At 41.8% G+C, this 22057-nt stretch overlaps 1 protein-coding gene and 1 pseudogene across 4 annotated transcripts in view; one reads left to right on the top strand and one right to left on the bottom strand.

Annotated features, from left to right (window-relative positions):
- Positions 1-3425, top strand: part of LOC134759403 (steroid hormone receptor ERR1-like) — a 53148-nt pseudogene extending 49723 nt beyond the window's left edge.
- Positions 1-22057, bottom strand: part of LOC100938826 (protein mono-ADP-ribosyltransferase PARP4) — a 117746-nt gene that overhangs the window by 7407 nt on the left and 88282 nt on the right. For 3 of the 4 annotated variants that reach the window (XR_010136661.1, XR_010136660.1, XR_010136659.1), the window contains 4 exons: positions 21326-21425; positions 18667-18836; positions 18332-18412; positions 15313-15393 (listed from right to left, as the gene is read on the bottom strand). Coding sequence is in view for 1 of the 4 variants with exons in the window: in XM_063714756.1 (XP_063570826.1) it covers positions 3095-3194; positions 6092-7159; positions 13507-13629; positions 14246-14341; positions 15313-15393; positions 18332-18437; positions 18667-18836; positions 21326-21425 (1844 nt within the window). In the remaining 3 variants the exon portion in view is untranslated. Of the gene's footprint in view, positions 1-3094; positions 3195-6091; positions 7160-13506; positions 13630-14245; positions 14342-15312; positions 15394-18331; positions 18438-18666; positions 18837-21325; positions 21426-22057 lie in introns of those variants that run through there. The other variant, XM_063714756.1, reaches the window with a different exon arrangement.

The following is a 22057-nucleotide window of genomic DNA, read 5'->3' on the forward strand; positions in this document are numbered from 1 at the left end:
TTCTCCTTCTCAGCGTCTTTGCTGTTTCTTGTCCAGTCTGAACACTAAACCCTGCTGTGCGGCAGGCTGGTCCTAGCACCTGCTCTGCTCAGTCCACCTTCTTTCTTTGGGTCACCTCATCCAGAGCCAGGCTTTAAATACTACTGACATTGAGAATTCCCCCAGTCTTTTCCAATTCTGACCTCTTCCCTGAGCTCCAGCCTCACATGACAATATATTTATCTTGAATTTTTATCTCACTTTGTCACCTGGGCTGGAGTGCAGTGGCACAATCACGGCTCACTGCGGCCTCAACATCCGAGGGCTCAGGTGATCCTCCCACCTCAGCCTCCTAAGTAGCTGGGACCACAGGTACACACCACCATGCCTGGCTAATTTTTATAGAGATGGGGTTTCACCATGTTGGCCAGGCTGGTCTCGAAATCCTGAGCTCAAATGATCTGCCCCCTTTGGCCTCCCACAGTGCAGGCATTACAGGTGTGAACCACCTCGCCCGGCTTATCTTTGGTTTTCAACAGTTTGACTCTGGCCTATCTAAATGTGATCATTTTTGTATTTATCCTGCTTGGAGTTCTGCTAAGTTTCTTGGATCTGGAAGGTGCTGTCTTTGATCAATTTTATAAAAATGTTCAAATATTTTTCTGTCTACCCTTTCACCTTCTGAAACCCTAGTTACACAAATGTTAAACCTTTTGATATCATTCCACAGTCTTGGCTCCTCTGTTCTTTTTTCATTCTATTTTTTTCTTTCTATATTTCAGTTTAGATAAGTTTATTGAGTGCATTGTCAATTGAATTAAATGATTTTTTTCCTGTTCTGTCCATTCTGTTGTTAAGCTCATTCAATGACCTTTTCATTGCAGATGCTATATTTTCCAGTTCCAGGATTTTCATTTGGTTCTTCTTTAAAGTTTCCATCTTTTTGCTGAGATTCTGCCATTTATTCACCCATTCCATCCCTTTCTGGTAAGTCAATCCTTCACTATATTTTTTCATAGCAGTTTTAAAGTCTGTGTCTGCTAATTCTAACATCTGGATCATCTGTGGGTCAACATTTATGGCCCATTTTCCCCTTGATCACAATCATATTGTCCTGCTTCTTCGTATGTTATTAAATTTTCATTCCATAGTGAACATTAAAAATTACACCTTGTAGAGACTCTCGCTATGCTATCTTACTCTAAAGAGTGTTCAGTTTTGTTCTGGTGGGTCCTGTGTAGGCTTTGTTTTAGGCTTTATTAGGATGAGTCTATTTTGGTTTATCCCTTTGTCCTGGGGTATAGTCCTTGATCATGAGATATGATCCTTATGACCCTTTTATGGTTTCAATGGAAAGATATTTATAAAGTCTCTCTAATTTGGTGCCACTTGAACTCTAAACTCTGGCCAGTACTAGGCAGCAGCTGAAATCTCTGCTTAGCTCTGTAGCTTCCCAGCTGTTGCTTTTTTCTGGATTCCTTGAGGTTGCACCTGTATATGTATAGGTTAGGAGACAGCCAAGGATCTGAGGGGTATTTGGATGCAGATTTCAGAGCTCCCTGCTCTGTGGTTCCCTCCTTTATAGGATTTTAATCCTTAACTTCCAGCCACTTTGGCAACCTTAAACTCTAACCCCATGTCCTCATCCCGTTAAGACTTTCTGTTTTAGTTCAAACATCCCACTGTGTCTCATGAGCTGAGAAATGCCTTTAGGTGACAAGCTGGATACATGTGGAGCCCACCTAGTTGGCTTGCTTTCTTTCAAAGATTAGGTTCACTCTAGTTTCTGCCTGTTTTTGATTATTCTCCTGGCCTTCAGAGAATGGTTTTAAACATTTTATTCAAAGTTAATAACTGTTATTGGCAGGAGAGTTAGTCAGATAGAGGCTCTTCTATTATTCCAGGATCAAGCACTCACTCCTCACGTAAATTGTCATCACCCCTTTTCGGCCTAATGCAGGTCAAACAGGCTATGCATTTGCCCACCCACCCAGCCTGGAATCTGGAAACTCTGGCATTTTAGAGGTGATGGTGGCCAGTCAGACACTGCTGTTCTACCTGTTCATGAATATTGGCTAGTTGTTCCATAATGTGTATTTTATTAAAAAAAAAAAAAACTCCAGGCTTAGCATGGTGGCTCATGCCTGTAATCCCAACACTTTGGGAGGCCAAGGTGGGCAGATTGCTTGAGCTCACAAGTTCGAGACCACACTGGACAACATGGCAAAACCCCATCTCTACCAAAAAATACAAAAATTAGTCAGGCATGGTGGTGGGTGTCTGCAGTCCCAGCCACTCGGGAGGCTAGGTGGGAGGGTCCCTTGAGCCTGGGAGGTGGAAGTTGCAGTCAGCCAAGATAGCACCACTGCACTCCAGCATGGGCAATGGAGCCAGACCTTGTCTCAAAACAAACAAACAAACAAACAAACAAACAGCTCCTGTCCTAGGGCTAGCATTTGACCTTCAAACCACTTGCTGGGTCAAGGATGCTCAGGACGTCATGATAGGAAACAGATCCAGAGGTTGAACAACTGCCTCTGGCAGAGGCTGGCTAGGTGCTCATCAGAGCTGTTTTCTCCTCCTGGACACGCAGCTTAACAGTACATTTCTCAGGCCTTCGTACATGGATGGGGCTATGTGACTAGTGTTCTTCCTCTTGTCTAGCAGGGGGATGATGCCAGGGTAATCTTTGTTCTTCTCTCTTACCAGGATAATTTTAAAGACATATATTGAAGATGGTGGAGCCACAATATGGAAGGAGTCAAGGTCTCTAAATGACCACATAAGTGGAACTTTCTTCCTGACCAATATTTGACTGTGATATGGACAAGAAAGTAATCTTTGATTACCATGTTAAGCTTCTGAGATTTTTTTTACAGCAGTTGGTGCTATTTATGCTAATAAATGTGCTCAGATAATACCCTAATTAGTGGCAAAAATATGACTAGAAACCCATCTCCCATTTCCTTTGATGGTTAAATATAATTCCATTCAAATATAACTTTCATAATTATTACATTAATACACTAGCTTACAAAACAGTTTATAACAATTAGGAGCATGCTTATGAATGAATGAAAACAATGACTTAATTAATGGAAACATAGTGACTTACCTAGAGATTGAATGCCTTTTTGTTTAAGAAAGCTGTGCAAAGCATTTGTATTAAGATTTAATATAAGTCCCAGTTCTGGTGTAAGTTTCCAGAAGCCATCCTACAAAATTAAGGAAACAAATATAAGTTATGTTATTCACATTTTATCACGTAAGAAGTTATGTAGTGGGGGAATGAGAGGGGCAAGGGTTGAAAAACGTATGTTCACTACTTGGGCAACAAGATAATTAGAAGCCCAAACCTCAGCACCACACAGTATGCCCATGTAATAAACCTGTACATGTACCTCTGCATCTAAAATAAAATTTTAACAAATTAAATGAAAAAAGAAGTTATGTGATAAATGTTTCCATTTATTTCAGTTAATTAAGGCATTTCTAATATTTTTATTACTGTAAAATAAAGTTCTTCATACACTAGTGACATAGTATTGTTTGGAACCTCATAAATGCTATGAACACTACGTATCTGGTGGCATTTATAAAAGTGTGGAAAGAGGCTCATGTGTAGAGATTTTTTAATTTTTATTTTAGTAGAGACAGGGCTTTACCGTGTCAGCCAGAATGGTCTCGATCTCCTGACCTCATGATCTGCCCGCCTCGGCCTCCCAAAGTGCTGGGATTACAGGCGTGAGCCACCACACCCGGCCGAGATTTTTTTAACTGGTACTTTTTTCCTTCTAGCAATGCTTTATTTCATTTTTTATTGATACATACTACTTGTATGTATTTTGACATACACATGATATTTTGATACATGCATAGAATGTAAATAATCAGGTCAGGGTATTTAGGATCTCCATCAGCTTGAACATTTATCATGTCTTTGTGTTGGTAACATTTCAAATAGTTTCTTCTAGCTATTTTGACACATACAATGTATTGTTAACTCTAGTCACCCTACTGGGTTGTCAACTAGAAATGAGCATTGAACCAGTATTTCTCAAACTTTTAAAGTATATGTCATGCATGATTCCCTCTTTAAAAAAACCCACTTTATTGAAATATGATTGACATACAAAAAGTCACCAATATTTAATGTATACAACTTGATGTGTTTGGAGATAAGTATACACCCGTGAAACCATCAAACCATCACTTATCAACTTAGCCACCACTTCCAGAACTTTTCTTCCACCCGTTTTGTTTTGTTTTGTTCCCTTTTGTGGAAAGAGTACTTAACATAAGATAGACCTCTTAGCAAATGCTTAAGTATACCGTATTGGATTGTCAGTCATAGGCCCTGTATTGTACAGTAGATCTCCAGCATGATTCCTTTGGTTTAACATAAAAATGTACCCTGATGTATTCTGAAACATGAAAATGACAGTTTTTTCTAAGCATAAAATTGTTATATTAAACATGCACTTTAAAATTACCTTCCCTGCACCGCCCCATCATCTGCCTGCCCCATCACAGGACAGTGTGCTAAGCCTGAGCTTGGGGATATTAACTTCAAAGGAGACAGAATCCAGGCCCTAGGGAAACTAACACAGGGAGCAGAAAGCAGGGTGTGGCCCTAGGCAGGTGCACAGGTTGAAGAATCTATGGCAATACCTTGAAAAATGACAGCAGTGATAATAGGTACCAACCCATAAAGAACTGGTACCAGGTGCTGTTCTTTGATATGTTTAGCCACTTCCTGTGGAGTACTATTGTTGGGAAAAGGCTGAGTGTTGGGAAGGAAACTGAGGCAGGGCTTGCATAACGTCCTCTGGAATGTGTCTAGACTTGCTGGCTCCCTGCTTCTACCCTTCCTCGGCTCCTGTTCACATTATCTCAAGTAGCAGAATATGTTCCATATAAATGCTAAACCATCACAGCTGTAAATCATGTGCTTAATGCAATGTGTCCTTTTGACCTCCACATTCTCACCATCTGTTTCTTTGTTGGATTACCAATAAATACCGTGGGCTCCCAGAGCTCGGTGCCTTCGCAGCCTCCACGATAGTGATGGCACACTGGTGTCCCACCTTTCTCTCTCAAACTGTCTTTTTCTCAATCCTTTGACTCCACTGGACTTTGTCACCCCCATGACCTGGTGTTGGGTCTGATCACCCCAACAACTATTATCACACCCACACTGGAGATGAGAACATGGAGGCACAGAACTAGGTGAAGCAATTTGTCTAAAGTCTCACAGCTAACAAGCAGCAGAGCCAGGAGTGGCCGTGGGATCCACACTCTTGACCATCTGCAGTATGCTCCTGGCAGGCTTTTGCGGGCACTGTCTCAAGTAAGGAAACTGGGCAGCTGTGATTGTCCTGTTTAAACCTCAAACCCACTCTGTGAAGTAGACACTATCATTATCTCCACTATATGGATGAGGAAACTGAGGCTCAGACAGGTTACCTGACTTGCCCCAAATCACAAAGTGGGCTGGGACTCACACTTACTTTTATGCTACGTCAAGCCCTTTCCGTTTCACTAAACTACTTTACATCAAAACAAGTAATCACAGATGCAGGACTGGGTCTTAGTACCAGCGTAGGGGCCAAATCTACAGGGTGTTTATCAGCTTAACAAATGGAGTGATAAGCTCTAACACAATATACATGTTGAATAATATCTGTATTCCCATGTGAAATATTTAGAGTACAGGTACAAGTGCTTGTGCTCTACTTCACAGTGGGAAATTTATGTGGATTACAATCCATTGGTTCTAGAATCCAGGAAATTAAGATCTCACCCCATCATCTGTTCGAGGATGTTCATCTTCATGTGAGGAACAGTAACATTCACCAGCATGAGCTTCTGGTCTAATGTTTGTAGAGAAACACCAGCCAGCATCAAGCACACTGTTTTGTTCAGCTGTCTGTTTTGTTTTGTAGCAAGAGTTCCTCAATGAAGGAAGCAGTATGATTTACACCCCAGTGCACAACCCCTTCCTTCACTACTGACTGACGATAGACGGTTCCTTGACTAGCTGCTTTGAGGAGCCCCATTCTAAACTATGAAGCCAGCTAACCACAGATTTAAGGAGAAATAAGACACATACCTCTGTCTGTAGACTGAAGAGTTCTGTCCAAGGCACAGCATCCTGCCAGTGTTGTGTACACACTATTTCATCCTCCTCTATTACTTCCAGAAAGCATGGGATACTGTCATCTTTTGTATCACATTTTATTTGTAAAATGCAGCTGTCTTGAAGTACTTCTGATAGCTCATCACTTTCTGTGTCAGAACTTCGAAAAACAAAGACAGGACATCGACTTCCTTCGAGACTGCCTACTGATTCTTGTAGAAGACAGAGATCTACTGGGGTAGTCTGAGACTGACTGCAAAGAGCCTCAGGCAATGCAGAGGCTATTGGCAGCCTAAGGTTGGCAGTCAAAGAGGCTGCGGAAGGTTGAAAATGAAAAGGAGAGGAAGCAGAGAGATGGTAAGACCCAAAACCTCTGATGGGATCAGGGTCTGTAGGAAGAGAGAAAAGAAGCTGGGGAGAATCCAGCTCAGGGGAGGTGCCAGCAGAAGGCCTGGTCGTACGGCCTCCAGGAAATTGCGGTGGAGGCAACTGTGTGGGGCTCAATGAGCTCCCTGAAAAAGCAATGCCACAGAAGGGTGCAAAAGATAGGTTCTGGGGAGGTCCTGTGGGACACGACGCCGACTGTGGGATCCAGTCAGCACAACTGCCAGGCGCAGGGCTTTGGCTGAATTGAGGTGCATCAAACTGTCTGGGAGGAGCAGCTGAACCAAAACTAGCTGCCTGACAATATGAGGCAAAAGGCATGGAAGCAGCACGGGGGGCATGGGCAGTCGGGCGAAGATAGGAACCAACGACTGGAGGAGAAACACCAAAAAGGCTAGAAGTAGATGTTTCCCATGGACTGACTTTCTTAAATAGTGGTTCAGTTGCTGTTGGTTTACATGACTCTGTCCAACTTAAATCCAATAGCTTTTCCACACCTCCACGTTCCAAATTTGATGTGAAAGCTGGTAGTACACCTAAGCCATCCTCTTCAAAATCTTCAGAAACTTCTGGCTGAGATAATTTCTTTTTTCTTTTAGCCCTAAGTTTTGGTTTGGATGAATACAATTTTTGCCACTCAGAAGATGCTAAAAGAGACTGCCCAGAAGAGAGAATTATTAACATAAGGGGAAAACACAGAATAAAAAGAACAATCAAGCAAACATTCTTCCTAGCACTTGACTTGCCACCCATCAGGCAGTTGCTCATCCACAATCAGGATCATCAATGTGAGCTGGGATGTTGAAAATAACACCAGTGCTGCGTGCAGCGGCTCACGCCTGTAATCTCAGCACTTTGGGAGGCCAAGAAGGAAGGATCGCTCGAGGCTAGGAGTTTGAGAACAGCTTAGGCAACATAGCGAGGCTCCATCTTTACAAAAAATAAAAAATTAGCCAGGTGTAGTGGCTCATGACTGTAGTCCCAGCCACTTGGGAGGCTGAGGCAGGAGGAGTGCTTCAGCCTGAGAGGCTGAGGCAGCTATGAGAACAGATTTGCACTACTGCTCTCCAGCCTGCGGGAGAGGGCAATATTCTGTCTCAAAAAAGAAAAAAAGGAAAGAAAATAATGCCACGAGAGACATTCAAGATCATTTCAGTACAAGGCCCTTTTTTTCTAGACATGGAAGCTGAGACCTGGAGAGAATATCAGCAATCAATATATTGAAAGACCTTCTCTCTTAGTTCTTAGTTCTTAGAATCGCGGAATTTTAAACACCCCTCATTTTACACATGAGGGAACTGAGGAGCACAGAAGTGACTTGCCCAAGATTTTACAATGAGAGTATCACAGTGTGTACTTAGGCCTAAAATAAGACAGTCATTTGAAGTAAATTATTGCAGTTTTTATACTGCTTTACAGCAATATTAAGAAAATGAGACCAAAATGGAAAAACAGTCTCAAAAGCTTTATTTATTTCTACTTATTCATTTTTTGAGACAGTGTCTTGCTCTGTTGCCTGGGGCTGGAGTGCAATGGCACAATCACAACTCACTATAGTCTCGAACTCCTGGGCTCAAGCGATCCTCTCGCCTCAGCCTCCCCAGTAGCTGGGACTATGAGCATGTGACACCACACCCAGCTAATTTTTAAATTATTCTTTTGTAGAGATGTGGTCTCATTATGTTGACCAGACTGGTTTTGAATTCCTGGGCTCAAGTGATCCTCTCAGTTTGGCCCCTCAAAGTGCTAGGATTGCAGGTGTGAGACACTGTGTCCAGCCAAAAGCTTTAAAGTAATTAAATGAACATATAATTATACTAGAACATGAACAATATGTATGTAAAACAAATTTTGAGGGATGCTATATTACTATTATTGTTTCAATCTAAATGTAAAGTGCTCCTTAAAAAGCTGCATGTATAAAATCCAGTTTTATATGGATGACAAGTCCTTGATATTTTTGAAATAATTAGCCTGTAATTTTACCTGTGAATATGAATGATTTAAAAAAGGAGTAGTCCTTTCCCAACTCAGTCAAATTTCAAGTATACATCTGAATAATTAATATTATAGAACATATGAAAAGACACATTTTAAAATAATGCTACCCAGAGGTTAAATTTTTAAAAAGTAGAGAAGCAAACTGGAAAAGACCAATAGTGATGGACTAGAACTATCAGATATTAAAGTCTCTTATAAAATTACAATAATTATAGTAGACGAATCAATGGAACAGAGTAGGTAAGTCCAGCAATAGATTATGAAGGTGGCATTTCAAGTTAATAAGAGGAAAAGAAGGAGCCATCTGGAAAAGAATAAAGTTGGTTCCATATCTCTTATCCTATGCTAGGATAAATTTCAATCAGATGAAAAATTGAATGTAAACATGAAAACATAAAACTATTTAAAAAATAAAGGGAAAAATTTTAAAAGTATAATCTCTGACTAGGAAAGGTATTTCTAAGCATGATGAAAAGCAAAACAACACTAAACAAAAAGAAGAAACACAAAGATTAAAAATTTGACTGCATTAAAAAATCTGCATGACCAAAAGATAATAAGCAACATCAAAATAACACGTGGAATACCGGGAAACAAATTTTCACAACTCATATCACAAAGGGCTAATTTCCCTAACATAAAAAGTTTACCTAAGATAAATAAGAAAATGACTAAAATCTCAATAAAAAAGATAAAAGACATGAACAGATAACACACAGGAAGTGATACATAGGGCTGTAAGAATATAAAACATGCTCCTCTTCATTCATAAAGAAACAAAAACTTAAATGTCACCAATACATTTTTCATCTGTAAGATTTGCAAAGATCAAAAAATTGATTAAGTCAGGTATTGCGGAGCATCCCAGCTACTCAGGAGGCTGAGGTGAGAGGATAACTGGAGGCCAGGAGTTCAAAGCTGTAGTGCTCTGTGACAGAGCCTGTGAATAGTCACTGCACCCCAACCTGAGTGACAGAGTGAGACTCCATCTCAAACAAACAAACAAAAAAAATCATACTGAGAAATATGGGTTATTTTTGTTTATTTTATAAAATTGCTTCTTGAATAGTATTTTTGTATTTTTTAGTAGAGACAGGGTTTCACCATGTTGGCCAGGCTGGTCTTGAACTCCTGACCTCGGGTGATCCACCCACCTTGGCCTCCCAAAGTGTGGGGATTACAGGTATGAGCCACCGTGCCTGGCCTCATTATGATTCTTCTATTTGCCAAAATCACTCACTTGCTTCCTGTTTCCTTTCAAGTTCACAATTGCTTATTTTGCTTAACCACATACCCACACCTTGATCACCTAAGGTGTGGCCCCCAACCTTTATGGCAGCGGGGACTGGTTTCATGGAAGGCAATTTTTCCATGGACAGGGGTGGGAGAGATGGTTTTGGGATGAAAGTACTCCACGTTCCATATGCACAGTTCACAACAGGGTTCGGGGCTCCCATGAGAATCTACTGCCGCTGCTGATGTGACAGGAGGTGGAGCTCAGGCGGTAATGCTCGCTCACCGCCCCTCACCTCCTGCTGTGCAGCCTGGTTCCTAACAAGCCAGGGACTGGGGGTTGGGGACCCCTGATTTAAGGAACAGAGTGGGCTCTGGACCCTCAGCTTCAGTGCCCTCAATTTCTTGCTAAGAGTTATAGCACTGAATTTTATAAATGATTTACTTTAAAAACTTGGATTAGGAGGTATGTTTTAAAAATCTCTGCCTCTAGCTTGTTCTCAATGTGCTTTCATGAGCGGGAGGGAACGAAGTGGACTTGGGGTTGGTGCAGAAGACACTGCGCCTAAGCCCAGGCGTGGCTGCGGGAGGATGGGAGCACCCAGCACTGAGCACTGTCCTTCCTGAGCGCGTCCCAGCAGAAAAGGTGTTGCACTCCCTGGAGGGTCTCATTTCATAATGAAGACGTAGCAAATAAGGAAATGCCCCAAGCTTCAGCGAGTCAGGAAGGACCAAACAGACCCGGATGTCCCGGACTCTATTGCGGCTGGCGTGTTACTGAATTCAGTGGAATGACTCCATGCGGAATGCTGCAGGTGCCACATTTTGGTAAAACAGATACCGAGGGAGAGTAACAGAGGCTTGACATGTTTGCTAAATTACATGGTCCGTTCAAACAACTTATTGCAGCTAACATAAATATAAACTTTCAAGTCATCAAGCTAATGGATAATATTTTTCATCTGATATGTTTGGATCTGGAAGTATTCAGATCCAACGTATTTGCAAATTTAGTATGAAATAATTTATCATCACACTGTATTAAAACCTAAATTAATTTAGAACCAATTTTGAAAATAACTTCAAAAATTTCTATAAACAGGCCAGGCATGGTGGCTCACTCCTGTAATCCCAGCTACTTGGGAGTCTGAGGTAGGAGGATCTGTAGAGCCCAGGAGGTCAAGGCTGCCGTGAACTATGATGGTGCCACTGCACTCCAGCCTGGGCAACAGAGTGAGACCCTGTCTCAGAAAAAAAAAAAAAAAATCTAAAAACACCACATGTGCACTATGAGAAAATTAGAAAATACAAGTAGACACAAGTAGACAGACACAAAGAAGAAAATAAAAGCCATACAGAATGTCTTATCTGATCTATGGCATATATCCCTCCAGACCTTTTCTGTGAACAAAATACTTATGTATGTGGCAGAGTGTAGGGGCGTATCTCTTATTTTTGTTACTTTGATTTTTATTGTGGGAAAAATGTATATAACAACGTTTGCTATGTTAGTCATTTTTAGAGTTTAGTGGCATGAAGTACATTCACACTGTTGTGCAACCATGACCATCTCCATTTTCAGAGCTTCTTCTGGGTGTGCACTTTTGAAGCACATATAAGATAAGTATATATTTTCCAGGGCCCATTTTAACAGTAAGTCTCAAGGACAAACAGTTGATTCTTAATTGTACATCAGAATTTTTTTTTTTTCCCAAAACAATGTACTCCAAGGGCCCCTTGTGCAGTCACAGAGAGGCCACAGGTCACAGCCCCTCAGCTTAGCCCCTCGCTTTCCTTCAAGCAGCCCTGAGTCCAATTCTCTGGCTGACCTGGAAGTCCGGACCAGCGTGGGAGCCCACGATGTTGCCAACATCTGCCCTGCCTGTGGGTGAGCCTACAGGGCCACCTGAGCCTGGCTGAATGCACCTCCTACTACTCCTGACTCCCCAAACTCTTTGTTTGTGTTTGCTTAAAGTATTATTTTTCTTTCATGGGCAATCCATGCCCATGGTTCAAAATTCAAAATATACAAAAGGGTGCACTGTAAGAAAGCAAGGCTGGGGACAGTGGCTCATGCCTGAAATCCCAGCACTTTGGGAGGCCGAGGCGGGTGAATCAGGAGTTCGAGACTAGCCTGGCCAACATGGTGAAACCCCATCTCTACTAAAAATACAAAAATTAGCTGAGTGTGGTGGCGCATACCTGTAATCTCAGCAACTCAGGAGACTGAGGCATGAGAATTGCTTGAACACAGGAGGTGGAGGTTGCAGTGAATCGAAATCATGCCACTGCACTCAACCCTGGGTGACAGAGCGAGACTCTATCTCAAAAAAAACCAAATTAAAATTAAAAAAAAAAAAAAAGAAAAGAAAGCAAGTATCCCTCCAAACCCAAGGCCACTTGTCAGCTTTCTGCCCCATCTGTTTGGGCAACAGTGCCCGTTTCAGACACCTTTGCGAATTAATAACTACAGCTAATATTTATCAAATATCCAGGAACTAGACGTGTTGGAATGGTCTTAGAACTCTTCGCAACCACCTAAGGTGGATTTTACTGCTCTCCCCACTAGGGCATTAGGACTGGAGCACTGGGAAGGCCAAGTCCCACAGAGTGAAGTGCGGGCTGGGGTTCAGACCTGAGCAGTCAGCCATAGCACCTGTGATCTTAACCACTGTATTTACTGACTTTCAATCATCTACCTTCTGTGATCTTTGCCAACCTGACAGAGTTAAAAAATAAAAAGGAATCTCATGGCAGTTTACATTTTAACTTCTTTTAGCAACAAGATTGCACATCTTTCATACATTATTTTCTTATTTATGATCAAATCCTCGCTCTGTCACCCAGGCTGGAGGGTAGGGGTGCCATTTTGGCTCACTGCAACCTCTGCCTCCTGGGTGCAAGCATCCTCCTGCCACAGCCTCTTGAGTAGCTGGGATTACAGGCAAGCACCACCACGCCCAGCTAATTTTTGTATTTTTTTGTAGCGACAGGGTTTCACCATGTTGCCCTGGCTGGTCTTGAACTTGTGAGCTCAAGCCATCTGCTGCCTCAGTCTCCCAAAGTGCTGGAATTACAAGTATGAGCCACTGCGCCCGCCCTAAAAAACTTTTTGTAGAGATGAGGCCTCGCTTTGTTGCCCAGGCTGGTCTCAAACTCCTGGCTGAAGTGATTTTTCCCACCTCAGCTTCCCAAAGTGCTGGGATTACAGGCGTGAACCACGATGCCGGATCAGATTTTAAATTTTTAAATTTTGGAAATTTTAGTTTTTTTAACCTAGAGACCTAAGAGGGTTGTCAGCACTGTGCTGTTCCTTTGCTTTTGAATTTTTCTTCCAATTTTTATTTAAGCCACATTTTTCCATTTCTGTTTCTGGTTATAAGGGCCACGGTATAAAGCACTATAAACTTTAAGAAATACTGGTGGTGAATTTAGATTATTAGATAGCACTTCTGTTGATAATTTCATGACAAACCTATTACACTACCTAAATGACTTTAGCTTCCTGGATGACAATCTATTTGCCCATGACAGAAGCACAGCCACAGCTGTTCTCTTTTTGTACTCTACAGCTCCATTCACACATTGTGAAGTCTCTGCAATGCAACATGATGTAATTCAACATTTTATAAATGCATTAATATTTTCCATCATCAGGGATACAACTTCTTCATGTACAGGTAAGAAGGGAGCTATTTTAGCAAAGGGTTCCCTTCGTCTTCATGAACAAACAAAGCTCAATATCAACTTATTTGGTAATCAGCGTTTACCTGGTTCCTGATGGCTCCTTGGGGCTCCCCCTGCCAGCTCATGTAGGGCAGGAAGTCTACATCTTCTTTGGCAATAAGTTCAGAAACTTTTGGAATATCAGGAAAAGGCGACTCATTCTCATCCTATATTGAATCACAAATAGATTAAATCAAACAGACGTTATCCAATTAAATGATTACACATTCTAAAGCCTACGGGTCTTGGCTTGGGATACGCTGGTGTGTGGGACTGGAGCTTGTGCCGTGGGCCACAAGTGTGAGGGAAAGTGGGGAGGTGGAGTGACTTTCCTCTTTACAGAGCACTGGCAGGTGCTGGCCACTGTGCTGGGCAAGTTACGTGAATTTTCCCCTTAAACTTATGAAGGGAGAAGGGGTTCTCAGAGAACCCAGGCCTTTTCTATTTTTTGAGGGTCTTGGATTAATAAAAGACAATAAATGCCAAAACTATAACAAAATTATAGTATATCTGAAAAATACACATTAGCTAATTATTAATAATAATTATAACATTAAAAATGATAACATACTCAACTCACTTAGAAAGATCACCCTAAGTCCCAACACCAAAGCCCCCCATGAATGGGAGGCTGGGACTCGTGGGGCCTGCTGGCCTGTCTGCAACCCACGCTTCACAGGCCCGGGGTGTGGGTGTTGCCATTAACCATCAAAGCAAGGGTGACTTTCTTAACGTGGAAATATAAATAAAATAATTTAACCTCGAATTAACAATAATACATACCCTTTTCTCAACTGCCACAAAGCTTGTAAATTGTGTTATGAGAGAGTTTTCTTTACTGAGTTTAATAATCAGAGATTTCAAGGTTTGTTTCTTCATCTAGGATAGAATAAAACATAAATCATGTCCTGTTTTGTTTATTTCTATTTAGCTATGTCAGTAAATCATTTTAAGATTCGTATTTCCGACTAAATATTGAATTGCAGGTCCTATCTAAATCGGTGGCTCAAATTCCCTTTAAAATGAGATCGACTGACTTAGCCATAGAAAATGTCACTCTTCATTATGCAGCTCCCTGTAGTTCACAGAGAGCTCTCCCGGGCAGTGGGCTTCCTCATTCTTTCATAGTCTGTGGCTCCCAATTTAAAGCTGAGGAATGGGAAAGACGGAATGACTTGTTCAGGATAAAAGGGCCTTAAACAAAACAGCACACAGAGGCTGCCAACCCAGGGGCATCTGAGGAGAACAGGGAGACCAGCAGGTGACCATCTGTCACTAGAACTGACTGTGGGGGTCTCCAGGGTCTGCTGTCACACTGGCACCTTCTTGTGGGGATGGCATTGAGGACTAATGCTCACAGCCTTGTTGAAGATCTCATCCCTCAGAGAACAGCTGGGCAGTCCCGGTGGCCTGGCTGAGGGGCCCCTCTGCTGAGGCCCTGGTCTGCACAGCACGGGGGGAGTCAGTGGGCTTTGGCAGGTCACTCAGCATTTCGCTTTCAGGCCTCTCATCAGTAAGATGTGTGGTAGCTACCACACAAGAGATCTGAGGTGACGTCCACTACAGGCACTCACCGAGTGTTCTCTGAGCCCTCCTCGGGCTTTTCTGATAAGTAAAACATTACAGAATTTTCTGGAAACCACTGACATCCGCTCTTTTGTTAATTCATTCAACAAACATTTACCACACACCCCACATCCCAGGCACAGTGTCACAGATACAGTGATGAATGCCCTGACACCACAGTCTCCTTCTCCATGCAGCTGACCTCACTTTCTATTTCCACAGATAAATCAACTAAGAATGCTCGGGAAGAATGTCTAATAGTTTTTACAATGAAAAGAACAAACCTCATGACTGGTTTCATTTTCATGAAGAATGCCATCTTCGTAATCTCTGATTAGAGCTCGGGCTGCCAGCTTGTGGATCATCTGTGTTTAAGTAGCAAAGGAAAAAAAAAGATTCACTTGGCTTCTAATAAGAGACTTGCAAAGAACATCATTTTAAAAATGGAGGTATAATCTGCATACAGTAAAATGCACTCCTCTTAAATATACAGTTTGATGATCTTAAGGGATGTATACAGTTGTGTGACCACTGTTGAAGTGAAGACACAGAACATTCTTTTTACCCTGAAAGGTTCCTGTGTGCCCCTGTGTAGCTTCCTCAAGCCCTGGCAGCTCCTCATCTGCTTTCTGTCCCTAGAGTTTTGCTTTTTCTATAAAAGGCCATTTTGCCAATTCATTTTATTCAAAAAATTGAAAACTTCTTTTCTACCATAGGAAGAGCCACCTTGGTGCTGGGATGCCCATCCATGAACACGGTCTGCACTCTGCAGGGTGAGGACTGCACGATGTGCACCACCAGGTGCTTCCTCTCCAACAACTGAGAGATGGAACTTTCCTTCGTTCCAACGCTTGTAATTTTGTCATTGATAAGGCTGCTTCTCACAGAGGAAGTACAATTTGCTGTGACTTTATGGAAAACGACCTCTTCCCAGGTAAAATTATTTTCCTTCTTTCCCCCTTAGATCTAATTTTTAAAAATATAATTTCAATTTATTCTCCCTTATCATTACCCACAAAGATCTAATTTTTAAAGCAATATAGAGCTTAAGTTCTATACATAAGTCACTGGCAACTAATAAGTCAATGATACTGATTTAGTGCTGAAAAGTAAGCTGTATGCTTTTGAGAAAAAAACCCAGCAATGTCTGGGAAATGATTTATCTGGTTATACTGATACGCCTTTGAATAAAAAAACTACATAAATAGCATATATAGGCTAGGAACTTTCAAGGCTAAACTATAGTGGATTCAGTACCAGTGCAAATATTACAAACTTCTTGGTAATAATTTGTGATATTGTGATATGCAAAAAGCTAAAATAGGCCACCCCAAAACAGACTTCTTTGGCATATTTTGAGATGCTATTCAGAGGGACAGCAGACACAGGAGTAGCTCTGAAAAGCAGTCCTTTTGTAGGGAATATTTGCATCTGCAGAGGAATCATATGTCAGTGAAGGAAACAGCAGATGCAAACAGGCTTTCTCTGAGACCCCTTATCTGCCTTATCCAGATTTAGGAAAGATGAACTCCCAGGAAGAGGAGGCTAAAGTCTGATACTTTAAAGGGATGATAGAGAAACTGTTACCAGAGGTGCTTCTATTCTCTCTCAGGGCTGCTGCCTGCCAGACTTCATCCGCATCACAAGAAAGCCTTTGCTCACCATGTGTTTCCTCCCCTCACCCTCCCACAACCTGTCCCCACTTCCCCCAGGAGCCCCACAATCCTACCCGCCTCTGTACAGTATGAAACTTCACTCATCTGGCACTTCTTTGAGTCTCATGTGGCTCCTGCACATATGACAACATCTGCATATCTTTTCCCCTGTTAATCTATTGTTGGATTGTTTTATAGACCAAACATGGAAACTTCAGAGGGAAAATCTGAACTTCCCTACAGACGTAAGAAATATATGTATTTGTTATTCCTAACAGGACCCTTCAACCACACCTGAGTTTATGTTAATGAGGTGACTTTTAGAAAGTCCCTAGAATGAGGGCTGGTTTCTGGGGAACCAACCATATGATTAGAGGGCTGGAACTTTCAGCCCCACTCCCCAACCTCCAGGGAGGGGAGAGTTAATCACCAATGGCCAATGATTTAATCAACCAGGGCTTCGTAATGAAACCTGCATTAAAAACTCCACCTAAAGGGGTCAGGGAGCTTCTGGGTCAGCACTCATGTGCCAGGAGGATGGTGCACCCCAACTGTATGTTAGACAGAAGCTCCTGTGCTTGGGACTATTCTGGGCCTTACCCTGTATACCTCTTCATCTGGCTGTTCATTCGTATCCTTTATAATATTCTTTGCAATGAATCAGTAATACTAAGGTAAACTTTTCCTGAGTTCTGTGAGCTGTTACAGCAAATTACTGAACCTGAGAAAGGGTTGTGGGAACATTGACTTGGAGATGAACAGAAGTGTGGGCAACCTGAGGACCTGCTACTTGCTACTGGTGTCTGGAGTTGGAACTAGTCTTGTGGGACTGAGCCCTCACCCTGTGAGGTCTGTGCCAACCCCAGGCGGCTAGTGTCAGAATTGAATTAAATTGTAGGACATGCAACTGGTGTCAGAGAATTGGTTGGGAAAAACACATATCTGGAAACCAGAAATGGTGTGAGTATTTGGGAAACAGGTATTTTTTCTTTCATAATTCATTTGCTTTTAATCAAAAAAGGAAATGAACCCATATCCTCAATATACGATATGATTTACTCTTAGTCCAGTATTATTATAACTAGTATTTCTAAATAGCATCAGTAGGCCAGTGGCATGTAACTTTTATTGAGTCATGAATATCTTTGAGAACCTCTCTAGCAAAATTTCCATGCATAAATGCCATACTTAATTGCAGTTATTGCCACCCACTGATGCCCACATAGACACACCTAGACCAAACTACCCCGGATGAAGAAGTGCTGCATTAGAAACTGAAGGAAAGTATACTCATTTGCACATATAGTCCATCTCCATATTGTGTAATGAAATTTCAACACAGGAAAACAACAAAGGAAGTACAGACAGCAGGGGTATCCAATCTTTTGGCTTCCCTGGGCCACAGTGGAAGAGGAAGAACTGTCTTGTGTGACACATAAAATACACTAACACTAACGATAGCTAATGAGCTGAAAACAAAAACTTGCAAAAAAATTTCATAATGTTTTAAGAAAGTTTACGAATTTGTGTTGGGCCGCATTCAAAGCTGCCCTGGGCTGCGGGTTGGACAAGCTTGACATAGAGCATTATATATGGAAACATAAAATCATAACTTTCAAACAATGGGTTGATAGGTTTTGAATCTTACAGTTCCAGTTGTCTTCTGAAGCTCAGTAGTCGACACCATTGTACAAAATTCTTTCTCTTGAATTAGTGCACACAGAGTTGCCTGAAATTGGAAAAAAAATAAATTCCTCATTAGCCTTTCCACTCTGCAGTGTCTTGGTTTAACAGAAATTCTTTTGGTGATTTCCTCTCCCCTTTCAATAAAAACTAGAAGCCTCCCCAAAGCCCTGGCTAACCACCAGCTATGTTCCCAGAAGAAGAAAATCTGCTGGTGAGAAGGGGAGGGAAGAAGACAGAAAAAAAATTAGCAAAATATATTGGTCTTCCCATAGAATAACAAACTCTGCGCCTTCTTACCTTGTGCAGTGAGGAATGAATCCATAGACAAGGAGTCGATCATTGCGAAACAAGGACGGCACCTGGGCTGGGGCCTGCAGGGCCTCAGGCCCATCTGGATTGAGTTGCTGCCATTTGACTGAGACAGAGTGGCAACTTGGAGAACATAGCCTGGTCATTTGGTCTTCTATCTATTTATAAAAGAGGAATTATTTCTCTTTCAATGCTCCATCCAGAAAATAGTTACTTCACATTTAAAATAAAGTATACATTCTATCCTTTGGGAATTTTATAACTCTTTGGCATTTTCTCTCCTTCCTGCTACAGGGTACTTTCCCGAAAATAGTTTAAACAGAAGTTTATTTTATTTATTTTATTTTGAGATGGAGTTTTGCTCTGTCGCCCAGGTGGGAGTGCAGTGGCACAATCTTGGCTCACTGCAACCTCCCCCTCCCAGGTTCAAGTGATTTTCCTGCCTCAGCCTCCCAAGTAGCTGGGACTACAGGCGTGCACCACCACACCCAGCTAATTTTTGTATTTTTAGTAGAGATGGGGTTTCACCATGTTGCCCAGGCTGGTCTCGAACTCCTGACCTCAGGTGAGCCATCCACCTCAGCGTCCCAAAGTGCTGGGTTACAGGCATGAGCCACCATGCCCAGCTAGAATTTTAAATAATAGCATGATCACATCTTTTACATTTACAAAGCATCCTGAAATTATTCCTTTAGCTAATTACTAATATGCAACCTTGGTATGAGTAGATTCCAGTACTTGAATAGATATTTCTCCAAAGAAGATACACAAAAGCCAGCAAGTGCATGCAAAGATGCCTGATGTCACTAGTCATTAGGGAAGTGTAAATCAGAACCACAGTGAGATCCCATTTCACACCCAGTGGGATGGCTGTTATTAAAAAACAAGTGGTGGCTGGGCAGAGTGGCTCATGCCTGTAATCCCAGCACTTTGGGAGGCCAAGGCAGGCAGATTGCTTAAGCTTGGGATTCGAGACCAGCCTGGGACCATGGCGAAACACTGTCTCTACAAAAAATTAGCCGGGTGTGGTGGTGTGGGCCTGTTGTCCCACCTACTTGGGGGATGAGGGAGAAAGATGGCTTGAGACCAGGATGTCAGGGCTGCAGTGAGCCAAGCTTGCACCACTGAATTCCAGCCTGGGTGAAAAAGTGATACCCTGTCTCAAAAAACACCAACAACAAACAAAAACCAACCAACCAACCAAACAAAAAACAATAAGAAAAAAAGTGGTGGCATACGCCTGTAGTCCCAGCTACTCTGGAGGCTGAGGTGGGAGGATCGCTTGGGCTCAGGAAGTTGAGGCTGTGGTGAGCTATGATTGCACCACTGCACTCCAGCCTAGATGACCGAGCAACACTGTGTCTCAAAAACCAAAACAAACCAAAGAAAAGCTGGTTGATTTCAATCAATAAGGAAAAAAAAAGAATGATGACTGTTGGTGAGGATGTGGAAAAACTGGAATCCTGGTGCATTGGTGGTGGGAATGTAAAATGATGCAGCTGCTATGGAAGACAGCATGGCAATTCCCAAAAAAAACTAAACATAGAATGAGCATATGATCCAGCAATCCCACGCTGTGCATATATCCAGAATTGAAAGCAGACTCAAACAGACACTTGTATACCAATGCTCATAGCAGCATTATTCACAATAGCCAAAGGACAGAAACAACCCAAGTGTCCACCGACAGATGAATGGATAAGCAAAATGTGGTCCATCCATGCAATGGAATATTATTCAGCTTTAAAAAGAAGGGAAATTCTGACACATGCTTCAACATAGACGGACGTTAAAAACATCATGCTAAGTGAAATAAGCCAGACATAAAAGGACAATGTCCTATGACTCCACTTATATGAGATACTCAGAAAAGGCAAAGTCATAGAGACAGAACGTAGAGTCATGGTTAGCAGGCGCTGGGTGTAGGAGGGAATGTGGAGTTACTGTTCAATGAGTACGTAGTTTCTGTTTGGGCTGATGAAATAGTCTGAAGATGGTGATGGTTGCACAGCATTGTGAATGTAGCTAATACCACTAAATTGTACACCTAAAAATGGTTAAAATGGCCGGGCACGGTGGCTCACGCCTGTAATCCCAGCACTTTGGGAGGCCGAGGTGGGCAGATCACGAGGTCAGGAGATCAAGACCATCCTGGCTAACACAGTGAAACCCCATCTCTACTAAAAATACAATCAGCCAGGCATGGTGGCTGGCGCCTGTAGTCCCAGCTAGTTGGGAGGCTGAGGTAGAAGAATGGCATGAACCCGGGAGGCAGAGCTTGCAGTGAGCCGAGATGGCGCCACTGCACTGCAGCCTGGGTGACAGAGCAAGACTCTGTCTCCAAAAAAAAAAAAAAAAAAAGTTAAAATGCTAAATTTTATCATAATAAGGAAAATTAACTTCAGCAAAACATATTTAATAATTCACTTTAAAAAAAATCAGTGCATGATTTTTAAGGCAGAAATCAAACTATAAGCTGGGAGAATGACCTGATGAAGAACTAAGGCAGGGCTCACACCTGCAGCAGTGCTTGCCTCTATATGGCTCCCCTCTCCTTCAAGGAAACACAGATATTCCTATTTCTTAGTCTCGGAAGAATATGAGATTTCCAAATATAAATATAAAACCAGATGTTTAAAAAACATACCTGTTTTCTCCAACTATGCTTGGATTTTGCATTAAAATATTCAAATACTCCGGCACCACACTGGGACAAAATCCTTAAGATGTGACGATTTCCTGTCGAACTGATCACATTTCACATGTTTTAATTTTGAAGACATTAGAAATATTTTTGAAGTACATGTTAACAGTGTTGAGAAAGCTCACAACTCAATAGGAGAGACATGACATGGGGAAGAATGTACTCGTGTGTCGCTGAGGTTAAACAGAGAAAGTGGTAATAGAAGGAAACATCTGAAAGTTTGGCTAATTTAAGCTCCCATCTATCAGAGGACTGACTTATCCTTCAAATAGAAAAAAGTTGAAATTCTCGACTTTCAATTCACTGAGGGAGGGAGTAGATGACTCTAAAAACAACTCTGTAAGGTATCAGAATGCTGACAAAGATATCAACTTAATTTCCATAAATAACAATATTACCTGAATCTGATCCCAAAGGCCTAGAGCTGGCAAAGACTGAATAAAGTCTACCTCTTAAAATCTGATACACATCAACATAGCAAAAGGCATAAAGAAGCAACTCTCACTCTAGCAAAGAGCATCTCTGACATTTAAATGACAAGTGCCCTATTACTTTTCTCTCTACAATAATTCTACAACTATCAAGAACTCCTTGCTTAGAGGAGTTCCTCCTGAAATATTAAAGAAAACATCAATTATTTTTCAGAAAAAGAGCTTATGAAAATAATTTCCAAGA

This window comes from Pongo abelii, chromosome 14 (assembly GCF_028885655.2).
Source record: "Pongo abelii isolate AG06213 chromosome 14, NHGRI_mPonAbe1-v2.0_pri, whole genome shotgun sequence".
Lineage (NCBI taxonomy): Eukaryota > Metazoa > Chordata > Mammalia > Primates > Hominidae > Pongo > Pongo abelii.